General features: G+C 41.4%; 1 protein-coding gene across 5 annotated transcripts in view; it reads left to right on the forward strand.

Moving 5' to 3' along the window:
• The first annotated feature begins 9,532 nt into the window (after positions 1-9,532).
• E(z) (histone-lysine N-methyltransferase E(z)) overlaps positions 9,533-18,298 on the forward strand; it is a 347,474-nt gene continuing 338,708 nt past the window's right edge. For all 5 annotated transcript variants that reach the window (XM_080277920.1, XM_080277924.1, XM_080277921.1 and 2 more), the window contains exons 1-2: positions 9,533-9,623; positions 9,841-9,991. In XM_080277920.1, coding sequence (XP_080134046.1) covers positions 9,850-9,991 — 142 coding nt within the window. In that variant the 5' untranslated portion in view covers positions 9,533-9,623; positions 9,841-9,849. The remainder of the gene's footprint in view (positions 9,624-9,840; positions 9,992-18,298) is intronic.

Raw genomic sequence — 18,298 nt, forward strand, 5'->3', positions numbered from 1 at the left:
AGGCGAGCGAATGTTGCATGTGGTGTGTACATGTGTGTGTGTGTACCATAGTGACTAGGAGGCAGCAGTGTTAAGACCAAAAATGGATATTTTCACAGTACTCGAATGTTTTGAGATGGATGTCTGTTTTTAGCAAATTCTGGTAAGAGAAATATGCATTTTTAATTGTTGATGCTGCAAGGAAAACAGCTGACAGTAAGGGAGTGATACTGGGAGAAGAGGGTAGAGACAGTTGTCTAGCGCTTGGGATGCAGCAGTGTTGCTAAGGGATAGTTTCACCATTCTCGACATGTTTTGAGATGAATGTCCGTTTTTAGTAAATTGTGATCAGTGAAGAACGTATTTTTAACTGTTGATGCTGGAAGGGAAACATCGCTGACAGTGAGGAAGTGATACTGAGAGGAAGGGGTAGAGACTGCTGTCTAGCGACTGGGAGGCAGCAGTGTTACTAAGGTGTAACAATGGATGTTTTCACCATACTCAGTATGTTTTGAAATGAATGTTTATAGTAAATAATGATCAGTGAAGCATGCATTTTTAATTGTTGATGCTGCAAGGAAAACATAGCTGACAGGGAAGGAGTGATACTGAGAGAAGAGAGCAAAAACAGCTGTCTATCCTGTTCCCAAGCAGCCTTGCTATATTGAACTTTGGTTATAAAACATTGTAATTTGTGTATTTACAAGTGCTACCTTTTTATATTATTTGTGGAGATAATTACAGGTTAGTTAGAGTGCATGATTAATGATGGTAGCAGTTTGATATTGTGCTTGAGTCAAGGCAATGTGAGGAAATTCCGTAACAGGCGTGGAATATGACGGGGTTCTTTTAGGATAAATGAACTGATGTGAACATTCATTGTACTTTATGTTTTCGTCAGTGAATGAAAGAATAGAGATTATTGACTTCATTTGTGGTTTTGAATTCATAAAATATTAAAAACAGTGTTTATATCAGTATACTGATACACATTTATCAACAAAGTTAAGATGGCCTCGTGGTTTGAAGTCACATTTTGTTAAGACGGGGTTTTGTTTTCTCTTTTCCTGTATCATTGTTTGTACATAAAAGAAGACTCTAAAGGATGATGAGCAGTACTGAATAGATTCTGAAAGGTGAGTGTGTATCTAAGTGATAGTGGCTCATATCAGTCACGTTTTGTCAAGAAGGGGCATTGCTTTCTTTTCCTGTACCATTCTTTGTATATAAAAAAAAAAAAAACAAAGGCTGATGAACAGTAATGAATAGATTCTGAAAGGTGAGTGTGTATCTGTGTGGTAATGGCTCTTATCAAGAAACCTTACTGCAGTCTTGGTTGGGGCAAACTTTTTTTTCACAGAACTGCCCTGCCAGAATTAGGGTGCATCTTTCACAATGCTGCGTCTTACATGTCGCGAAATACGGTATATATATATATATACAGTAATCACTCCAATATCCGGATCAATAGAGCCATCGGTAGGTTCGGATATTGGTTTTGTCTGGATATTGGGCCCCAGCTTATGGACTTGTACTTACGGACCCTAACACAGAGAAACACCTATACAACTCCCTCCGGACATGCATAGCACCTATTTAACACCCAAATCACACCAATAAGGCACATAAATGACTGAAATAAATGCAATAGACACATAAAATGTGGGTTTAGAAGTATGTTCATACATTAATAAACATTCTGGTACTTATGGACTCTAACCGAACCTAACCTAACCGAACCTAACCGAACTCTGAAAAACCCATTCCTACTGCACATGCATGAGGTAAGTTTAGTATGGAAAGAAGTACAGTATGACACTTTCTGGTAAGTATAGTATGGGAAAAAATACAATATGAAACATTCTGGTAAATATAGTATGGAAAATAGTACAACATGAAACATTTTGGCTACTTACAGCAAGTCCCTGGCCACCTCGATGAATAACCGCCTCCTCTCGGACTCTGACAGTAAGAACGATTTCCTGAAGCACTTGCACTACACTCTTCCTGAAGTCTTGCACTGAACTTAGTCACTAACACACAGAAGTCCGTTCTTTTCACAGTGTTCACTTTAGTCCAAATAATGTTCCATTAAATTTAAGTGTTGCACATTAACTTTTCCCAAGTTTTTTTAAGTTTCCAAAGCCAAAACAAAGAAGGTTAGTTACGTTAAATTTCTTTTCTACTTAGTCTTTTCTCCCAACTTGAAAACCTTAACACAACACACCGTTTTTTTCACTGCACAACACTCAAAATTCCCGTGTGGTCTAGTGGAGAAGTTCTTGCTGTTTATTCACTGTCAGAGCCCGAGAGTATCACTGGCAGGCGTCCAAGGGGTGCATCGGTGGGTAGTGGTGATGGCGTACCGACTACAGAAGACTCTGAAGACAGCCGCAAACTCACGTCGAGCGGTGACTCCACTGTAGCTGATGTGCTAGGCTGTGGCTCGGAGCATGAGGGCCTGTCTTGGGGAGGCAACGGAGTGGAACCAGGGCTTGGCACAGCGGGGGTCACGGGCCTGAAAAAACTGTCAATCGTTGACTGACGCAAGGACCGACGATTCTGGCGATTGATGATGCGCTGCCGGAAAGCACGCACTTCCTCCACGAGTCCCAAGGGCCCCATCTCCCTGTCGCAGTCCGGGTGTTCCAGGTAGTCTAGGACGAACTCTAGATGTTCCCGGAGTGCGCTCAGCTTGGGGATGGCTGGAGTAGTGTCCTGCTGGGCGGAGTCTGCATCATCATCGCCTTCGTCGTCGGAATCTTCAAGTTCGGGACTGACACCAGCAACCGAAGACGCGATCTCGATATCAGACAACGTCTGATACCCAGGATCGCCCTCGTCGTCGTCCAACCACTCACGAACATCGTCCACATCAACATCGTCGCCGTGCGTACGTAGCCGTGCATGGAAGTCATCCACGTCAAACCCTAGGAAATCGTACTCCACATCTGTTCCGAGAAGCAGACGAGACCAACCATTTTCAAGAGTTTTCACAGGGACTTCCTTCCATGCACTAGCCCAGTTGTACAGCGCAGACTTGATGTTGTAGCGGCGAAGGTTTTCCAAAGTCCGCTTGCCTCGAGTGTCACGTCCTTCCCTGCGCTCGTCCTCGTCCTCGAGAACCACCATCACCTCGTCCAGGAACTTCCGACGGTACAGGCGCTTTGTTGCCACGATCACTCCTTGGTCCATTGGTTGAATGAGAGCAGTCGTATTAGGTGGCAGAAACATGCACCTAATACGGCCATTCTCAGCAACCAAGTCCTTGTCGCACGGGTGGGCAGGTGCATTGTCGAGGAGAAGGAGAGCCTTTACCTGGTCGCGAGGAATTCCCAGTGTCTTCGTCTGGTAATGTATGACCTCCTTGACGAAGTGATGGTGAAACCAGTCTTTGAAAATCACAGCTGTGAACCATGCTTTCAAAGAATGGTACCATACGACAGGAAGGACATCCATCACCCCACGAAGGCACCGAGGCTGCTTTGCACGGCCAACAATAACGGGCTTAAGCCGGTGCATGCCGTTAGCATTGGCACAACACAAAGCAGATATCCGTTCCTTAGAAAGCTTGCGGCCAGGTACACGCTTCTCCGTCTCATCGGCGAGAGTGTTCGTTGGCACCGAGCGATAGAATAGGCCAGTTTCGTCAGCGTTATAGACTTGACCGAGAGTGAGGCCCTCCCTGTCGATCAAGCCTTTCACCTTGTGCCGAAACTCGTCCACTCCATCCTCGTTAGCGTCCAATGCTTCGCCATGTGCTTTACGGTTAGTAAGGCCATGTCGCAACTTGAACGCGAAGAGCCAACCCTCGGATGCCTTGAAGTCTAGGGCGTCGTGAAGCCTTGCAAACTTCTCAGCAGCAGCCTTCAGCTCCGTTCCACGTACCATCACACCAGCTGCACGTTGCTGTCGATACCAAATCAACGTGGAGCGGTCGATCTCTGCATACTTGGGAGTAAACATAACCTTCCTCTCCACGTTGCGTTTGCTTCTCGACGAGAAGTCAGCCGTGTACTGCATGAGCTTGTCTCGGGAACGCTTGATATCAAACAAAGTCGACCGGGCCAGGTTGAACTCGCGGAGAATGCGAGAGGAAGACCAACCCGCATCAACCTTCTCCAATATCTCCCGTTTCTTCTCCAGAGTCAACACCACTCTCTTCCTTTTCTCAGGAGGCGGGGCCATCATCACACACACTAAGAGTAGGGCAGAGAGCAGCAGGAGGCCTTGCAGCAAGTACGGCACCACCACAAAAGCGAGCACGTGGGCAGCCATTACGAAGAGCGCAGGTCCAGTCGCGGTGAGAGACAGGCGGGAAGTGGGGAGGATGCAGCGGCGCTCTATCGGACGTCGGAGGAATGACGAACCAAAACAATGCTCTCACGCGGCGCGCGCGGCAAGTTCAAATTACGGACGGCAAAAATTCGGTTTTTTTTCCAATTTTTTTGGATTTTCGGACCATTTTGGGAATGTTTGATCCCAGGACGATAAGGTTCGGTTAGTGGGGATGTTCGGTTATTGGGCGTCCGGATATTAGAGTGATTACTGTATATATATATATATATATATATATATATATATATACAGTACTATATATAAATATGTCAGATATATATATATATATATATATATATATATATAAAGAGTTTTATATATATATATATATATATATATATATATATATAAAAAGAATATATATATATATATATATATATATATATACAGTATATATATATATATATATATATATATATATCAGACATATATATATATATATATATATATATATATATATATATATATATATACAGCATATATATATATATATATATATATATATATAAATATATATTTATCAGGTATATATATATAAAACCATCAAAGTCCTGGCATTCATTTAGCACCAAAAAGAGAATGGAATATCAAAATATCACCAAACATGTTGAATTTTACTAACATCCAGCCTTGACAGATCAACTGACAATAACTTGACACTGCTATAGGCTTTTCTGCTGTTCGTAAGTTACAGAACTACAGTAAAACCTGAATATAACGGGCTTCAAAAGACCAGAATTCGCTTTTATCGGACTCGAGGAGCTACTGGACTAAATTCCAATATATTGGAAAAAGTCCGATAAAGTCAGAAGCAGTCAGGACTGCCTGACCACTTCAGCTATGTTCACCACAATAAGGTAAATAAAAGACATGTTTACGAGTGTACAGTACAGTATTATTATACATATTATACCATTTAATTAATGTAGTGAAGTTATAACACATTACAGGAAAGCAATGGTAGTCAAAAAAGTTTAAAAACCGTTCATATGATCCGGACTAATGTCTGATATACTGGAAAAAGTCCAGGGGCCGGATGCACAAACGCATTTACGGTCCCGTAACTCGCTACGGGCGGGGGAAAAGGTAGCGGCGTCGGATGTTGGCATGCACTAAACACTTTCGGAGACCTTACGGGAGCCGGAGTTACGACCGCCGCTAAGGTTGGGCCCGACCAACCTTAACGTCTCCCGTATCTTTCAGACACCCGAAAATAAATTGAATTAAGCATTCTCTCGTTTAAACTAATTATTTCACTAAACTGGGTAGTTAATAGAGGTGCTGTACAACAATATACAGTGCGATGAATTGTACATTAGTGTAAATTGGTGGTTTCAGTATGTGTTCATTAGTGTTCTACTGTATTATATGCTCATCAGTGTTGTGTAGTACTATAAATTAGTGTTTTACAGTATTAACGTATGCTTTAGGTTGGTAGAAAATTATAGTGTGCTTTAATGTAGTCTATAGTAGTGTACAGCAATGTCAGTGTGAAATAGTGTAAGGTGTAGTGCTGTAGAGTAGTATAATATGTTCTGTTGTGCAATAGTGTACACCGTCAGGACAAGAACCTCTAGGAGAATAGCCTAATAGGTCAAGCCCCTAGAAAAAAAAAAATCCCTTTTCTAATATAGTTTCAAGATAGGTTAGGTTAATTTAAAATCAAGGTTAGGTTATTTTTGATTAGGTTAATTTTGGTTAGGTTAGGTTTGTTTATATGCGGACTGGATTATTGTAAGGTTAGCTTAGTTTAATTTGGGCTCATGTAAGGTTAGGTTAGTACTGGGTTAGGTTAGGTTAATTTAAGAATTAGGTTAGGTTAGGTTAAATGTTGGTTAGATTAGGTTTATTTTTGTTAGGTAAGATTTGTTTATTTTTGGATTGAGTATTGATAAGGTTAGCTATGTTAAACTAATGTTAGGCTAATTTAAGGTTAGGTGAGATTAGGTTGGTGTAAGAATGGGGTTAAGCCTTGGTTACTTTTAGCTTAAACTTGATTATTTTAAATTTAGGTTATTTAAGTTAGGGTAGTTTATTACTGGAATGGGGTGGGTTAAAATTATCTTAATTATTAAGCTAGGCTAATTTAAGTTTAGGGTTATGTTGAGTTAGCATATGATAGTTGTGTGAACAGGGCAAGGGGAATTTTGACATTTCGAGGGAGCAATTAAAAAAAAAAAAAAAAAAAAAAAAAGCCAAAACGGTCATAAAAGCCTGTTATGTTGGTTAGATTTTATGGTTTTTGGCTTTTGATTTGTGCCTTCTGAGAGTAAGGACAACATTTGGATCCTCACATAATTGTTAAGGCCACATAAAAGTACAAAATCTTAATATAAAAAGATTATACCAAAATTTTCACTAAAACCACTAAATTCCATGCCATAAAAATTTAAGATTAATCCGAGTATATTCAAAACTTCAAAGGAGGGATGGAATCCCTCTTGGAACTTAGAAAGGAATTATTCAGTGTTTTCTGGCAAAAGTGAGGAATGACTGAGAACAGTATATATGTGAATCTCAGAGCAAGGTTAGGGTTGGATAAATTTAGCCTGTTAGGTCAATTATTATTATTATTATTATTATTTTTTGCTGGCTTAGGTTAGCTTGTTCTATGTGGCTCTTATGTTTCTTCAGCTAAGTTCTGTTAGGTTAGGTTATTTAGTTAGGTATTGTTAGGTTGTTAGGTAAGGTGAAATTGTTTGGTTAAGGTTTGGTTAGGTTAGGCTCGTTGGCTTAGCTTAGGCTGTTCAGTTACCTTTGGTCAGGTTACTTTAGGTTCTTAGGTCAGGTTACTGTTAAGCAAAAAATAAAATAAAAAACTACACAAATTTATTTTCTTTGCTGGAGCTTTTATCCCAGGGGGCTTTTTCTAGGGTGCTTTTGTTCAACATAAAATGTCAGGTACAGTACTGTACAGTGTACAACAGTGTCACTTTAGTTTTGCAGAACGCACATTAATGTAATAAGTGTTGTACGGCTGAAATGTTAAATAAAAGAGCGATTCAGTCTGTACAGTATACTGAAGGCACTTTAATGTACTCGTACATTATTGTATAACAGTAATGAGCAGTACTGCTGCACAACATGTACCAGTAGCTATGCTGGTAATATAGTGAGTAATGCTTTCTGCTCACTGCACTTCCCAAACTGACAACACTTCATATATTTCATTCAAGCCTGTCCTCTGTTTTGTTTTTGAGTTCTTCTCAGCTGAGAGTCAGTGTCACCAAACACGATGATTGGCTGAAGCGTCTAGGCAGAGAAGCATCCTGCGTTGTGATTGGCCAAAGCGACCATCAGCTGAGCGGGGAAAAATTCCCTCAAACACAGCGAGTTTTTCCCCGCCCTTAGCCTTACGGTCACCGTACGATGGTGGGAGAAATGTTAGTACATAGCAAAACACCGACTATCGTACGGGGACCGTAGCGGCGGCGGGCTTACGGGGACCTTACGGGGACGTGTTAGTGCATCCGCCTCCAGGTTAGCAGCGGGAAGTACAGATGTTGCTTTTATCGGAATTTTGCACTTTTGGGAATGGCTTGGGCCCCAATTAGTTCGTTATAATGAGGTCTTACCGTACTTAGCATGAACATAATCTTTGACTCCATGACTTGGGACCACTACTATCACAGTTCAGTAGCTCTGGGCAACTTTCTTGATATTTTTTAGCATTACTTGTGAAATGTAATTTTTGCCGGAAAGTGAGTTTTCAATGGTTAATAACAATAATAATAAAAATGCTGTCTAAATAAATTAACACAGATACTATGAAAAAATCGAAATGAAGAACTAATGATCCCCAACCCATCAAACTTCAAAAACAAAGCATCAATGAACTGCATCCCACAGACCACTCGTACTTCAGTGGCAAAATATACAGAAACAATGTGACATTAGCCTATCCTAACAGGATCCTTCAACTTTTCTTAAACTGAACATCAAAAATCTCCAAATGAGCTTCTAGAACACATGCACATCAAAGAAATATACTGTCTTAGCCTATATACATATTTCAAACGCATGGGAGGTTAAGAAACTTCTCTTGCAGAACTCCCAACTCTTGTTCATTATTGAGTGAGTTTGTTTTGTTTTTTTCAATTATCAGTAAACCATTTTGTACTCTACTACCTTACTGTATCATATTTCTCTGCGACTGAATCGTACAGTAGAAGCATACAGTATTGCATAGGCATCAAATAAAGCAGGAAGAACTCTGAGGGGGAAGAATCATTAATCTGACTCCTCTGACCAAGCACACTATTTTTTTTTTTTTTTTTAAATAAGAAAAATAGAAATTGAAACCCAGAATTTCCATTAACCTCTTGTACCAATTTCAATCATGTTGCCTCACCCATTTCCTAACAGTATTTAAATTGATTTTCCATTATTAATCCTGCGGTAATGACAGCTAACTGCTGCACAAAGAAGATCATCAACTTCTATATTCTCAATCCAAATACATTATTCCACGCTTACAAGAGCTACTACGATGTTACTTTATTGAGGCTCTCCATGCAGCAGTACTGTCTAGACAAGAATCTCCTCCCATTCGTAATACAACCACAAATAACTCCTTTAAAACACTGTTTTTTATCATGACACTAGTAACAGCTGGCAGAGTATATGTGTTAGATCATAACAACATCGTACGTACTTGTGGCATAACAACATGTGGAGCGTTATATAGGCGGAACAGGGTCAAATCCAACGTAAGTTGTCAGCCATTGTTGATGCGTTTGCGGAAGTTCCCAGATTGGCCACCAGGGGAAAACAAAGAAAAACAAACGAACGAGGATTTGCGATAATATTATTTCCTTACTCTTACGTAACAAAAGTAAACGCCTGATGATACCGCTCTTTCGGTGAATAAGATTTTGTCATTATGAGAGGCAACAGAGTTTTATATGTCTTCATAAGTACAAGCTTTCTTGTATCGAAGTACGATAGTAGATCGTCCGTTTTTATTCTGTATTTTCAAAGTATCGTAATCCAACCTGATAATTGAATATCTGTGGCACTTTCATTCCGGTTAGGATTTTAGACATAACCTATGCTGTAGTAGCAATGCAACTATGGAAAACGAAGCTTAAAAAAAAACGGGTAAATTTATTTTGTGACTTTTTACCACCTCGAAGCAAATTTAATAATTTAAAAATATTATAAATAAACCCATTAAATGAGAAATGGACATTTCAGTATCGTTACTCGTTAGTACGAAGGCTGGCAGAGGGTCCGGGACCGGGAGGGAGCAGAATCAGATGAGAAGGCCAGCCACCTAGGAGGGGAGGAAGGACGCGGGGAAGCTGGTAAAGGTTATTTTATTTTTTTTCCTTAATGTAGAATTAAAGAATATTTTGTAATTGTACATGTATTCATAGTGGTTTAAGCGATTTCTGGGTGAATGTCAATCGGTAGTATCGTACCAGTGCCTGTAAATAAGTTTCAGCCAAAGCGTAAATCGTACCCACTATACCCTTTAACCTCTTAGGAATTGTTATGCACGTGTCTCGTTTCTACTTTCAGCTGGTGAAGATGGTAGGCGTGCGAGGGAAGGTATTGGCGGAATGGAAAAAGCGAGTGAAGTGCGAATACACGAGGCTGAGATCATTGAAAAGATTCAAGCGGGCAGACGAGATCAAGGCAGCCTGGAACCATAACAGAAGCACACTCACAGGTCCGTTATATTGGTGGCTTTGCAGAGTTCTCAGTCAAGTTAGTCCATAATGCTTGTGTTATTGTAGTTGTAACCCAGACACAGTTGTATAATTATTGCATCTGTATTGCTACTAGTTAATACTAGTATAGATATTTTTGTGTTGGTTTTTAAACTGGTCCAGACTAGTCAGTATAATTTTACAAGTGGACCCACACCGATTTTTTTCCATGAAAATTTCAGAATGCAGTGTTTTATAGTGTTTCATTTGCATGTGATATTCATTTTTGGTGGAAATCTCGTCTTCAAGTATCCCTTCATGCCATCCAGTCAAGCAGACCAAGGAAGAAAGTTGGAAAAAATGAAGAAAATGAATAATTTCTGGCAGAAATGAGTATCAGAATCAAATGAAGAACACTTAAAATACTGCATTCTGAAATTCTTATGAACACCAGAATCAATTGGAGTTATCAAAATCTATACCAACTCATCCAACCTAGACTTAATGTAAAGTACCAGTGACTTAACCAAACTTTGAAATAACCAAATATTGGCCAGGATTAGCCTAATCTAACTTAGATGTTTTGCAGCTTCTCCACTGAGTGATTGTGCAGGTTGCTTATCTCAGTTATTCTGAAACAAATGTCAGGATATTTTACGTGACATCTTAACAGGATTTGTTGGTATACAAGGACATTTGGGTATATTGACTACCAGGAAAGTTCTAGTAAACTATAAGTAACCATCTTAAAGTGAATAGTACCTACTGTGATAAAAAAAATTCATTCAAGGCAATTTAGTCTTCCGCTTGAATATGCTAGTGAGAGGTTGGTGATCAGTAACTACGGTAAAACGGGTACCCCACAGATAATAATGGAAGTTGCAGCACGTAAGAACTACAGCTAGGACCTCTTTATATGTTGCTGAATATTGAGTCTCACAGGGGTTCAACTTTTTAGAGAAATACTCAGTGGGCTTGTTGGTACCATATGGTTGAATCTGGCTCAGGACTCCACCAACATGAGTGTTACTAGTGTCTGTAATGAGAATGAATGGTTCTACCTGAGCTCTTGCTAAGACAGGGGCGTTCATAAGGCTAGACTTGAGGTGTTTAAAGGACTTCTGGCATTCGTCCAGATAAATGTTACTCGAGATTTAGTTAACTTGGTGAGGGGCGTAGCAATTTTTGCAAATGATGGAAATGTTTTCTGTAAAACCCACACATTCCTAGAAATGGCCTTACTTCCTTTACGTTAGTGGGAAGTTTCATCTTTGCGACCGATTCGACATTCTTCAGATAAGGTTTGCTTCCTTCGGCAGAAATCTGATGACTTCTTTAAGGCTGAATTTGCATTTACTGAGATTTAATTTCACTCCGTTCTCAGTGAGTAACTCGAAAAGTTGCTTCAGCCGTTCTAGTAGGACAGGAAAGTCAGGTGCCCAAAGGATCAAATCATCTTAATAATTATTAACCCAGCCCTTTGTAAGAGGGGTGCTAGTATTGAAACTACCTGCCTGGAAAAGGTCGCAGGGGAGCAATTAAGTCTGAATGAGAGTCATCTGAATCTATACTGGGTAACCTCATCGCTAAAAGTAGTGAGATCGTGGCTCTCTTCTTCTAACATTTTTCGGGAATACACCTCTCGCATGTCCAGAGTGCCATAATACTGAAGTCCGGCCATTTGTTCTACTAGTTCATCCAACCGTGAGAGGGGGTAGATGTCAGTTGCGAGGTGTTGATTCACATGATAATTGAGACTTATATGTTTGCTACCATCCTGCTTATTTACAAGTACAGTAGGTGACAGCCAGGCTGCGGTAGATCTTTCTATGATTTCTCTGTCCTCCATATCTTTTAGCATATCCGCAATAATCTGTTTCGCTTGTTCGGGATAGCAGTATATCGGTCCACGAGTGGGCTGAGGATCAACTACTTTAATATGAGCAGGAGGGCCACTAATGAGTCCTAACTCACTTTTGTTGAGAATAAAGAGAGGGGTCGTGCCTAAGGATTAACTGAGTTAAGTCTTCTTCCTGGGCACTAGTGAGATGTTGCCTGTTTAGTTCTCCAATCAGTTTTTTCAACCTCTGAACACGTGTCCCACTTTGTCTGACTTCATCATTTTCTGGGAGTAGGTCATTGTGAATTTTAGTGACATTAACCTACCAGGAGGTGGATTATCAATTCTCTCGTACAATCCAATAATTGTGCCCACACGAAATACCCTGTCCTTCTTAGTCACATTAGTGAGAGGGAAGTGGATTGAATTCTCGGAACTGACTTTGACCAAATGTGGGTAACTATTTTGACTGACCCTAGGTTGAGGATAAATGATAAGGCTAGTACCTGGGTCTTCTCTTACAGGGATGGGCATAAACTTAGACTGATATGGGTCTACTTTCATGGTGGTAAGAAGATTGATTTGCAAGAAGTATTTTGATGGGTTGGAGAGTTAGACTGGGTCAGCCTTCACTGTTTTGACTTTGTTCATTTGTCGGTGAATATGATTCACAACATAAGGGGCGCCTTCCCATACCATGACTCTTCTTGTTCCATCCCACATGAGAGGAACTTGACCTAGTATAGTGTAACCTAGGAGCAGATCCGTATTAATATAAGAATTTGGCACTACCGAAAACCATTGTTCATGGATCTTCTCATCTCCAACTCCGATTTCTGCCTGCAGCATTCCTAAAATTCTCAAAGGGGCGCCTGTGACTCTATGTAAACGAGATGGGTTTCGCCGTGTATTTACTTCTCCCTCGATTCACTTAACAGCTGATTCCTTAATTAAAGTGTAGCTACTCCCGGTATCAACTGGAGCTTCTACTATATTTACATTAATCACTACACTGATGGTGGGGGATGTATGACCACCGGTTAGTCATAAATTCTGGGGTGGATCTCATGAATCTTTCGATTTAGAGTCATTTTGTTCGGAAGGTTTATTGTTACATCCAGGGCACTCACAGTCTCCACGACGACTTCCAGGCCTGCGACAGTCAAAACAATGTCCGGGAAGAGGTTTCTGCCAACACTCATTCAGACTATGTGATGAAACTAAACACTGGGCACAGTATTTACCACTAGATGTTCTGGAGTTGCTAGGTTGCTCTTTATTCACTCGCTCTAGGCTAGATTTCAGCTTGTGGACCTGGTGTTTTAATTCTTCCACTTCGTCGGTCCAACTGGACTCAAATGATCAGTCTGGTTCACCAAGGTGGATGGCAGCGACTGATGCTTGAGTTTCCTCTCCCAGGCACCGCTTTGAAACAAGGGGTCTGACTTACTTCCAACAATTGACATTCATGTTCAGCTTTATCAAGGAACTTCTTTAATGGGTACACGTTATCTAGGAATCCCTCGAGTTTTCCTCATGATGGGAGAGCTAAGCCATACCACAACTTCTGTTTTATTGCTTTGTCGCCGTTAGGGAACTTTTTCGTTAGGGAATTTATGTTCTATCGCCGCATGCTGGCAGATGAAACGGTGCGTGAAAGCTTGGGGTGACTCTGTCCAATTGTAACATATTGATTCTAATTCCTGCCAAGCCCAGTCAGTACTGACTTCGATGGCAAACTCTGTTCGAAGAAGTTCCTTACGTGCTGGCCATGAAACTGCTTGATGTTTTGTCTGGTTGTTATGAATGAAACTGGCAAGTTCAGGGCTCACTCTGCCCTTCTCAATCTGCATGCGCATCACTTCATCAGAATCACATTGTTCAACTAATTCAAAAAACATTTCCAGCCATGCTGCTGCATCGATACCCTGTAACTGGTGGAGTTCCAAAATTGGAATATTGCGAGGCTTTGGGAGGCTCCCTTTTGCTCTCATTGTTGGATGAGCATTCGAAGATGGAGGATAGAAAGGATTCTTGGAGGACAGTTGAGTTTCTAACACATCAAATTCATTCACTAATTGAGTAAATCTTGATGAAAGTTTCTCATCCTCCTCTTTAATTTGAAATTTCATACTATCTCGCCAGCTCATGGTGTTATGAGAGGGGGTTAACTCTTATTTCTACACTGTCTCGCTCTGTTCTCCTTGACAGGTGACCCCTAATTTCCATTAACAACTAATCTTCCTGCTTACTCCTCCTTTCACTAGGCCAAGCCACAAGATACATAAGTTGTTTCCATGTCGATATTCATTCTGTTATCAGTGAAAAATAATTTTGCTCGTCCTCCAGGAGATTTAAAGATCATTAATTTTAGAAATATCGTGAGATTAAGTGGGGCTCCAGTGTACTGTTATTGAGGGATTCATTCTTGATTCATTCATTAACTGTAACAATATCTATCCCAAAACAACATCTTATGCCACCAGTGTAATGATGACAATTAGGGATTATGGGAAATGGGGTAGTGTGACCCTATTTGAGAGCGCATAAGCAGATAGATATTAGTACCCTTTGCGGGGCACTTAGTCTTGTCTGTACCATTTCTTAGAGGATAGCAAAATTTAAACTTGAAATAACTTAACCTAAGATTTACTAAGCATTAAGAACAGAAAGACAGATTAGCCTTTGAACTGTGAATGAAACAAAGCAAACAAAATATGATCAGGATCTATAACTCCAGAATTATGAAACTTTACAACGTAAATTAATATTCAGAGAATACTGTTACACATGGATTTGTTAATCCCGTGGTCTTAGACGGACTCTTCGGAAAGAAACCTAAAAATTACCACCAAGGACCTAAATCAGCCTTTACTGATCTACCAGAAGACCCGCCGACATGTCGTAAAAATACCCCCACTAATACCAATACACCAGTCCTGTATGAGACAGCCCTAGCATGTATTCAATATGGACGGTGGGGGTTAGTGCCGAAGTGGTGACATGTAGAGGTGTATGGTATGTAGGAGGACTGCTGGGCCTTGATAGCAGGCTGTGAAGCCTATGCCCAGAGTAAAAAAAAAAAAAAGAAAAAAAGAAAATGGGCCAGCCGATATACGCTTTGATTCCGTGAACAAAGAAAGGGTGGGGGGGGGTGATTTAGTGTTAGGCAGTGGTTAGAACGCCCGATCTGTGAAATGTTTATTCACACAGCCCTAACGTATGTACAGTATTTTTTTTTTTTTTTCTTTTTTTTTTTTTTTAAGAACAAACATTGACGAATAGGAATATGTGGGTTTTGTTGCAAAATACTGTATGTTTGGGTGGTGAAAATAAGCTGAGAATACTCATATTTGGAGCACATGGCGGGCAGGGGGGAGGGGAGAAAAAGCAGGCGCGTCATGTCCTACGAACTTATTAACTTATCCACGCGCGAAAGGGTTAATGTGAATAGTTCAGGCATATATTACCTCCACTCAGTTTCATATGTCCCATTCATGACTCACATGGTGGTATCAGGTGGCTAAATTTGTATTCCTCAATCATTTTCCATATCAGTTGGCAGTATTTTTGTTCCTCAATTGTTTTTCCAAGCTTTCTCAGCAAAGACATTTCAGCCAAGAAAAAAAAAATTCACCCAGATTGCTTATATCGGCAGTCTGCGTTTTAAATCAGTCGACTTTCAGTTTTTTGAGTTTATGATATTAGAAGCTGTAAGTAGTCACTCAGTTATCCAGACGCTTGGTATACAACATGCTCTGTATCCAAACGTTAGGCCTTGACTCATTTATATTCATCTGTATCTGGATTTATTTGTCCGTATTATTCGTTTGTTTGTTCTTGAAGGCTCCAACATGCTTGCATGCGTTGGCCTTGGTCACCTAATGGCGGCTGTCCATGCTGCCCGATCTCTGGCAGTCTCCCAGTTCAATCCCTTAACCCTGAGGTCACACTTAATGACCTCATCCCAGGTCTTTTTTTGATCTTGCCCTCACAGCTCCACTCTTAATATTAATGCTTCTCACTTTCTGCACCCAGTTATCTTCCTTCATGCTTTCCACATGCCCAAACCACCTCAATCTACCTCTTCTCATCACGACACCAGTCACCAGTACACTCCAGTTCCATCCTACCTCCCAACTCTTCCATCGTAAACGTAACCCCCCCAGCCCTTGCTCTCAGGGACGCACAGCACATCTTCCTAATCATTGTCATTTCTGTACGTTTGAACATGTAAATATCCTCTTCCTTTAATGGCCAGATATCTCTACCCTACAGCATTTCACTCCTAACACTTGCTGCATACAAAGATCCCTTCGCACATAGGAAGAGCCCTCTCAATGTCAGGAGAGGCAATAGTTCCCTGAACATCTTCCAACCACTCCTCACCCTAGCAACAGAGCTAGCTCCACCTCTGGCACACAACATGTCTCTCAAAATACAAAACACTTCCACACACTCAAGAGCCTCGCCATCAGCTTCAATCCTTTCACGCCTGACAGTCTCCATATGCTCTCCCCGACACGCCACACACATAAAATCAGCATTATCTTGCAGTCTGCCTCTAATATCACTACATCTCATATGCACCCACTTATCACAAACATTGCACAAGATGGAATGACTTCCCACACCCTTGTGGCAAATTGCAAATGGCCACTTTCCCACTTCTTTGACAGTACTGCTGCCAGTCCTAGATATCATCACTTTTGTTTTTTATGTGCATTTACTCCTTAAATCTTGTGCTCCATACGATCTCTCTACCATACTTCCTTAATATTCCCTCAGCCTCCCTTTCATTCTCTCCAATCAACACCAAATTATCAGCATACAACATCTCCCTTGGGAGTCCATTTCTGAAGTTGCATGGGAGGGCTTCTACCATGATAAACAACAAGAGACTCAAAACTGACCCTTGATGCACATCAACCTTCACGGAAAACTCATCACTTGAATCTCCATTCACTCTTACCTAGGTGCAAGCACCCACATACGTGGCCATAACCAACCTAACCAGCCACTCCCCGATCCCAAGCCCTCTCATTGTCCACTTCACTACCTCTCTAGGGACTGTCAAAAGCCTTCTCCAAATCAACCAAAACAAAGTACAATTCCCATTTCTTTAATATATATTTTTCAGAACATAAAACATCGCAGGTTGAGTGGCCTACAAATTCAAAAAATTGGTTTGGCAATCGGCCGGCCGGCCCATTTGGTCAAGCATGGGTAAAAGACCCTAACCCACAGGCTGAGCAAATATTGTCGTCTGGCTCATCACCAGTCAAAGATCCCCAGCCACCCGGATCACTCTGATGCTACTGGCCGTGCACAAGTGATACAGACCCTAACCCACAAGCTCAGCAAATATGGTCATGTGGATCCTCATCGAACGGTCAAAGTCCCCCAGCTGTCCGGATCATTTGGACGGTAGCGGCCATATTCTCAGCATTATGGCTATCCACCTCCTCACTAAACTCCAAGTACCAGTACCCCAGCTGCCCTGATCATTTGGGTGCTCCCGGGCACATGCGGCCATTTGCCTACCTACCGATTGGTCAAAGTCACCTGGCCAGCCAGATTACTCTGACACTCCCTAAGGCCATGATGTACAGGGTTCCAGTGTTGCTCATTTGCCTGGCTGAGCAAAATTGATCATTGCGTTCATAGGTCAGTTAGGCGCCTTTTACTTGTGTACTTATAGCCAAGCGTGGGTAGAGACATGGCAGTACCACACCTCATTTCCTGCCTTTCTCTTGTGTGTGGATGTGCTTCTAACAATGACTGCTTCCATTGCTGCATGTGGTGGTTCCCTTCCTTCTTTAGGTCATGATTTTCCTCTGTGGCATTCTCGTGTGTGTGGTGATGACCCCACCACAACCTGAGAAATGAACGAGTAAGGTTTTGATTACAGAGAAGAAGCATGAGATATTGAGCAAGGTTGATGCGGGCTAGACCACTTCACGCATTTCGCGGGAATATGATTTGGCCTGTTCAACCGTGTTTGATATCAGGAAATCATGGCTCAAGCTGACTTAGTATGGACTTGGCAATGGTGATGCCACTCAGAAGGGTGACATTGAGGCGATGCCTCAGCCCTGCATGCCGCCATCAGTCGATGGCTTTGGTTTGGTTCCACCAACAGCGGGGATGCCGGTTTGCTTGTATGTGGGACCAAGCTGAAGGCTGCAGCCGGGAATCTTGAATGCCTACACAACGTGCATGACTTCAAAGCATCTGAAAGTTGGCTTTTCCGGTTCAAGCTTCAACATGGACTTAATGGCTGTAAGGCATATGGTGAGACTTTGGACATGACAGCAGAGGATGTTGAGCTGTGTCACCTGAGAGTGCAGCACTTGATTGAGAACGAGGACCCTGCTCTCGGTCAAGTGTACAATGTTGACAAAACTGGCCTCCTCTACCACTTCTTACCCACCGACACCCTGGCAGAAGAGAGGGAGAAGACTTTGCATGGTTGGAAGTTGTCCAA

The sequence above is a fragment of the Coenobita brevimanus genome, chromosome 71, assembly GCF_032717465.1.
Source record: "Coenobita brevimanus isolate Jiangsu-jjx chromosome 71, ASM3271746v2, whole genome shotgun sequence".
NCBI lineage: Eukaryota > Metazoa > Arthropoda > Malacostraca > Decapoda > Coenobitidae > Coenobita > Coenobita brevimanus.